The sequence below is a fragment of the Grampus griseus genome (assembly GCF_964374135.1).
Source record: "Grampus griseus genome assembly, chromosome: 7".
Classification (NCBI taxonomy): domain Eukaryota; kingdom Metazoa; phylum Chordata; class Mammalia; order Artiodactyla; family Delphinidae; genus Grampus; species Grampus griseus.
Genome location: NC_139001.1, coordinates 13,561,075 through 13,568,277, shown reverse-complemented (window position 1 = coordinate 13,568,277; position 7,203 = coordinate 13,561,075). Strand labels below are relative to the sequence as shown.

Sequence of the window (7,203 nt, the reverse complement as noted above, 5' to 3'; positions counted from 1 at the left end):
ATTCTCTCTAGAGCAGCTGACCTTAAACTTCTTGTACTATGAACCATTTCAGGGGCAAAACACAGTGAAGCCATCTGACATATGGCTGTTTGTGAGGCAAAAAATGGAATATTTGGCATTTAACATGAGTAAAAAGATCTGTTATTTTCGATTACTTCCTTAGAGGTTTTATTTTCAGATTTGGACAGGCGACCTAATGCTGACGGTGTCCTTAGGGCAGGGGGGATGGGTGGGTTGAGATGAGGAAATGAGCCTAAAGGTAGGAACTGGGTGGGAGACAATAGCAGAGGCAGAGTCTTCCTGGGTTCCTGGGAGAGTAATCCTCTCGAGGGCAGCTTAAAAATCCAAAAGGGGAAACTAGAGGGGAGAAGCCAAGATGCTGACCAGGCAGTCAGAAACCCTAAGCGGGAGCCAGAACGAAGCTGGGAGGGATGCTTTGAGCCAGAGGGCAGCTCACACCATGGTTTTTTTCCTTTCTCCTTCCTTCCTTCCTCCCTCCCTCCCTCCTTTTCACCCTTTCTTCCTTTCTTTCTTTTGCTTCCTCCCTTCCTTCCTCCCTCCCTTTTTCTTTTCTTTTTTCCTTTCTTTTCTTTCTTTCCTTTCTTTCTTTCTTTCTTTTTCTTTCTTTCTTTCCTTCCTTCCTTCCTTCCTTCTCTTTTCCCTCCCTCCCTCCCTTCCTTTCTTCCTCTTTCTAATGAAACAGTGGACTTTATTTGAAAAAAGCACAGTTATATGAGTCTCAAGGGGTCGGAGTTCTCATCTAAAATGTCCTTTTATCACTTTTGTGTATATAATATTTCCATGTGTCTTCCAAGCCCTATCTTCCCTTCTGGCCCTCATGTGCTAATACTGACCGATGAGCTTACAGGGCAGAAAGATGAGCTCAGCTAAAGTCTCCTAACTGGAGACTGGGCCTTTAGAATGTCTGGTGAGGGTCAATATAAAATGATATTCTGGAGCTTGCCTTCTGCATATGGAGACAGCTCAGCTGAACTGCTGCTGGTGTTGGCGGGGGAGGGAGTGGGATGTGTCAGTGGTTCCCACACATGGAGGAATATCAGTCACAGCTCTGATGAAAACACAGATCAGCCAGGATAAGCTCAGGATGCTGCAGTAACAAACAAGCCTTGAATATCAGGGCTCAATACAACAAAATGTTTTTCTCACTCAAGACTCCATGTCCAACAACGTTGGGGGAGTGGTGTGAGTGTGTGTCTGCTCCTGTGGCCACTTGGGGACTCAGGCTGATGGAGTCTCCGTCTCCTGTCCTTCAACCATGTCTGCATCAGGCGAAGGGCTGGGGCAGAACCACTTACTGGCTTTTAAATATCTGCCTGAAAGTGACACATGTCACTTGGGCTCACATTTCAATGGCTAAAATATGGTCAAGTCTAACTTCAGAAGAGGCAGGAAAGTGCAATACCACCACAAATTTATAAAATATACAGATGGAATGTTTGTGAAAAGTCCTAATAATTATCACAACCCTCAAATTCTGATTCATTAAATCTTCTCCAAATCAGTCAAGTTATCGCCTGGGATTTGAAATCCCTGGCCTGTCTAGTTGCCCTTAGGAGGAACTGTCCGGATGAGGTTCAAGTCCTTTTCCTGACTTCTTGCTAAGGCATCATAGGTGGTGAGTAGTATGGTCTGAAAGGATACATGCACCCCAATGTTCTGCAGCACTGTTTACAACAGCCAAGACATGGAAGCAACCTAAATGTCCATTGACAAAAGAATGGATAAAGAAGATGTGGTACATATATACAATGGAATATTACTCAGCCGTTAAAAAGAATGAAATAATGCCATTTGCAGCAACATGGATGGACCTAGATATTATCATACTGAGTGAAGTAAGTCAGAGAAAGAGAAATATCATATGATAGTGCTTATAGTGGAATCTAAAAAACATGATACAAATGAACTTATTTATAAAACAGAAATAGGCTTAGACAACGAACTATGGTTACCTGTGGGGAGAAGGTTGGGGAGGAGGGATAGTTAGGGAGTTTGGGCTTGACATGTACACACTGCTATATTTAAAATGGATAACCAACAAAGACCTACTGTATACCACAGGGAACTCTGTTTAATATTCTCTAATAACCTAATTGGGAAAAGAATTTGAAAAAGAATAAAACAAAAACAAAAACCCCCAAAATGAAACAAACAGAAAACGTTGTGAGGAGGATTGCATTCAGCAGAGGCCCAGTCCCATGATCCACTTTTAGTAGCAACTTGCCCACTCTTCAAGAGGAAACCAAATGCAAAGTAACTGTATTTTTTATTTCTATTAACAACAAAAGGCTTCCATAATTTCACATCTCATTGCTTTTAAGAGCACATATATTACAAATAAAGAAACTCCACAAACTTTAAAGATTAGTATTTATCAACATTTTTGTACACATACACAAATATTTTAATATAATGGTATCTGAAATGTTATTCATATAGTTTTAGCACTGTCATAAGTATTAACTAAAAAGTTTTTTAAATTTGGTAAAAACCATATATTTTACAATCTTCTATTTACATCTGAAATATGCTCAAATGTTAAAAAACATTCACTTTGACCTTTAAAATATGTGTACGAGGACTGGGTATGGAACATAATGTAGCCGATGGCAAATTACAGTCGGCTTTTGAGCTACACATTCATTGGAATTTCATAGCAAATATTCAGCTTGGCTTGATCGACGCTGCTCAAAGAAAAAGGATGTAAGAAATGTGCAAATCTGGAGGCTGGCAAAATTCTCAAGCTAGCGAGGTAAAAACAAAAAATATGAACACCATAAAAACTTCAAATAAATTAATGTATCTTTCTCTTCCCCGAGATTAGCTGCAAATTCAGAGTTCTCTTGGAGGCGTGTCTGACGTTGCAGACTCTCCCTCAAACTTCTGCACTGGGTGAGACAGAGAGGGAGCCGCCTTGTTAATTACTCGAGTGCAAGTTTGCTCCACTCCTCGCTTTGATGGGCCGTCCTGGTACGTAATCTTGGGACAGGACAAAACATATGTGACAAAACAAAATGATGACAGAGAAGTCTGTGTTAATATCTCCAAACACAAAATTAAACCCAGAACAGTGATTTTTTAAAATTCCCTACAGGAAATCTGCAAATGTTGAAAAATGCACTTATCAAAGCAGATCTGAAGAATTTTTTCCCAGCCCATGTCTCAGCCATGTTGACCAGATTTAAAGTAGCTTTCCGATACTCTTCAACTCTCACATATATATATAAATAGATAGATAGATAGATAGATAGATAGATATTTTTTTTTTTTTTTTTTTTTTTTTGCGGTACGCGGGCCTCTCACTGTTGTGGCCTCTCCCGTTGCGGAGCATAGGCTCCAGACGCGCAGGCTCAGTGGCCATGGCTCACGCGCCCAGCCGCTCCGCGGCACATGGGATCATCCCGGACTGGGGCACGAACCCGCATCCCCTGCATCGGCAGGCGGACTCCCAACCACTGCGCCACCAGGGAAGCCCCAGATATATATTTGTAAATGTCTGAATGAACCTTATGAATGTGTTTGAGTAATTCTGGAATTTTATTTTATTTGCAAAGTTTGTAAACTGTATGGGCAAAATCTGCCCCCAAAGGGAAACAGCTGAGGTCTCATTTAAATGTTTGCATTAATGGAACTATAATACAAAGAAAAAATATACCTTGACCTGATTTTACTTTTGAAAATAATGTTAATACGCCTAAATCATACTTTCCTGTCAGATCTGTTCAAATAATGATATGTGAACACAGTAACAATCACAGAAACCCCAGGCACCTCTAAAATCTCTGTGCAGAAGAGACTTAATTAATATTTAAAATTCTTGGTTATGACAATTTTCCCACTAACTTCCTGCATTACCATGCTTTAGCTCTACTACTCTTATGGGATGGAATGGTCGCTCTGTCCCCACCAAGCACCTGGCATCCATGTATCCTATACTACCAATAAGTTCTCCTTTTGATCAATGTCTCAAGTTCTGCTTAAATAAATTGGCCAACAATGTATCAAAAGAAATTCTAAAAGCAACATGCCTTTGGATCTCGCCTGCTTGGCACTTTAACAGAGTAGATGTGTTCCTTTCCCTGTATTTTATATTTGATATCCATTACCAGCGTTGACTTCACTATGCTGTCATCCTTCTAAATGTTGAAACAGACTCCGAATTAGCATCTTACGCTTCATCCAATAGTTACATGTATTACTTTGGCCTCCATCAAAGGAGGCTTTTATGGATTTTGGCTGTTTATAAAATAGTGCGGCACTCTGACTGCCTGTAAAGGTAATTACTGCCTGCCTGTCACTTTAGCAGCTGAGGCTGTTGCATCGCCACATCTCCATTTTACACACTAGCATCCACTTAATCCGGCTTCATCTCTCTCCTTATACTGAAGGTTCTTTCACTAAGTAGTGGCTTCAGTCTTAGCCTTTTAGCTAAGACTTTTCTGGACACTCTTGGAGTGAACTCCATAATCAATTCTATTTCTGTTTTTCTATTTCTATGTTTGTCTATCCATTCTAACTCTGTTTCTGTGTTTTAAAAGTTTTATGGTAGAATTTCTCTCTTCTACTGTTATTATATATGTACCTGTTTCCAGAATATGTGGATGAGTATCTAGGTATGTAAAGGTATTCATACATTAAAGATGATGGTTCATTCATGCATTACAGGGTTATGCTAAAATTTGACTACCCTTCCCTCTGCTAGAGTTCAAACCCAAACATTATGGTCAAATGCTTTATTAAAAAATTGAGAAAAGAAGCAAACAAATTTTTTTTGTTATAAATCTGAACTGAGATAAATACCCAGTTTTTAAAAAATACTTTGGACTTTAAGGACCCCTATCCTTTGCTAGCTATTTCTGACATTACAACCAACTCAAAACACTTATCAATGGTTGCCATGAAAATAGCTTATTTTGGTGTAGATGACTTAGAGTTTTGCTACGGTTAATTTAAATTTATGATTGATAATCGTCAATTAAGTAGTTAATTTAGAATATCCTCTACAGAGTTAGAAGTTAATATTTTGTCCTCATTTTAATCTAAGGTGGAAATGTGGAATGGCCACATAATAGAGTAAATCGTTTTTAAGGAAAACTTTTTTTTTTTTTTTTTTGTGGTACGCGGGCCTCTCACTGTTGTGACCTCTCCCGTTGCGGAGCACACGGACGCGCAGGCTCAGCGGCCATGGCTCACGGGCGCAGCCGCTCCGCGGCATGTGGGATCTTCCCGGACTGGGGCACGAACCCGTGTCCCCTGCATCGGCAGGCGGACTCTCAACCACTGCGCCACCGGGGAAGCCCGGAGAACTTTTTTTTTAGGATATCGTGAATGTTGTAGTCATTGTGCCATACATGAAAACCTATGTGACAAATCCCCATAGAAGCTCGGGACCAGGAGAAAGTCTGTCTTTCCTGCCAACAGATCTATTTCTTTTACTAAATAACAGGACCCGTGTAATGCATAAGTTTCTTTTCTTTGCATCAGTTTCTACAAAGCACAGAGTCACATTTTGCTTCTCTTAGCAAAGGTTTTCTGGAAAAGAGATTATTTTTCTCTCCTCTTAATCACCTGGTCCTTGTCTTTGTAATGTTGTTTTAGCACTTGGAGGTATAATGAATCTTTGTTTTGGATACAAATGAGCTCAAATGTATTTCAGAAGTTGACAGAATATACGTTTTCCTTTTAAAAGCTAAGTTGTTAACTTTAGCTTTTTCATTTTAGTAGGCTTTTTAATTTTCATACTGACCTACCTTGAAATAGAAATAAAGTTGTTCTAATTAAGTAAACATCTAGAGAACACTAGTCACTATGGAGGCGTCTGGGAAAAATGAAGAGGTAGACCAGAAGGCCACAAAGGACAGAGTAGACATAAGGAAAGAAAAACATACCGCTTTTGCTTACAGTACTGAGGGAAATACTAGACACAGAGGAACAGAAGCTGTATAAACATGGACCACGACAGAGCTGCCAGGAAAAAAAGAGAAAAGCATTTTTGCCCAAAGTTTCAAGGTCAGATGCAATTTACAGTTGGAAACAAGCATTTCTTTGCCACCTATTCCCCCTTTCAGATCCACTGTTTATTCTTTTTGTTTCATTCTCTGATTTATGATTTCCCATGCTGTTAAGGCGTTGTTCCTGAGTATTTAATTCCCATTACCCCTGAAAAATTCCAAACCAATACTTCCACTAGCAATCCTATCCAGGGAGATTGTTTTCTTTGCAACGTAAGTCAATTAACCATTTCTTTCTCTAACTGCTATGGATAATTTAAAATGTGGGTAGAAGGAGATGGAAAAGAAGAAAAATAAACATATGGGAAATACAATTAGAATAAAAGATGCTTATGACACATTTCATGTTTTGTTATAGTGCTAGGCCATTTAAGGAAAGGAAAGGGAACTAATATTTAGTGAATGGCTACTGTGCATGAAGCACTATTGGGAGGTTAACTCAAGTTCTCCCCCTCAATTGTTCTGGAAAGAACACATCGAACTCCTTGAGGGGACCATGGGTGATGAGATGTCCAGGTAGAGTGTGAGGGTTGACGGACGCTGGGAAGCGGGCCAAAAAAAGCAGAACTTGGCTTTCGGTCGCTCGATTCTCAGTATCCCCAAAAGTACTGTGATTATTGAATGTCCACATTTTGTGCACAGTCTTACAGAACATACTGAATACATGTCAGAAATCATGGATGACTTGCTTGTGGGGTGTGGGGTTGGCTTTTATCCCACTTCTGCATATTTTCCAGAGGTAGCCTTGACCATTAAAAGCCCAGGACCCTAGTCCTGGTGTTCTTCCTGAGTATGATGCAGAGACCCCTAGTGGCAGAACTGTGGAACTCCACATCCCAGCCTGGGGATTGTAAGGTCCTGAATCAGGGGTGTTGGGAGTGGCAGCAAACTCTAGCTGGAATGCCACCAATGTTCTTGGTGTGTAACAGGCATCAACTGTTCTAGAAAACCAACACACATTGTTTGGATAAACATCTCTGAAAACTATGGACAGCAACTGGGTTCTCATCTCATCTTCTTTTCCTACAGATTTTTCTCCAACCTGATCCCTCTCCTTTGAGACAGGGGATGTTGTGCATGGGGGAGAAAACAGCTCAGCAACATGGTGTTCAGGAAAGTACAGAGATTTCAGCAGTAGGAAAACAAAGAGACTCTTTCCGGTCCTTCTGGC

General features: G+C 40.3%; 1 protein-coding gene across 4 annotated transcripts in view; it reads right to left on the bottom strand.

The window, feature by feature from the left end:
* Positions 1-2,274: 2,274 nt before the first annotated feature.
* DOCK10 (dedicator of cytokinesis 10) overlaps positions 2,275-7,203 on the bottom strand; it is a gene marked incomplete at its 5' end in the record, with an annotated part of 280,108 nt that continues 275,179 nt past the window's right edge. For 3 of the 4 annotated variants that reach the window (XM_082658291.1, XM_082658290.1, XM_082658293.1), the window contains one exon: positions 2,275-3,000. In XM_082658291.1, the coding sequence (XP_082514417.1) occupies positions 2,854-3,000 (147 nt within the window). In that variant the 3' untranslated portion in view covers positions 2,275-2,853. Of the gene's footprint in view, positions 3,001-5,909; positions 5,986-7,203 lie in introns of all 4 variants that reach the window. The other variant, XM_082658292.1, reaches the window with a different exon arrangement.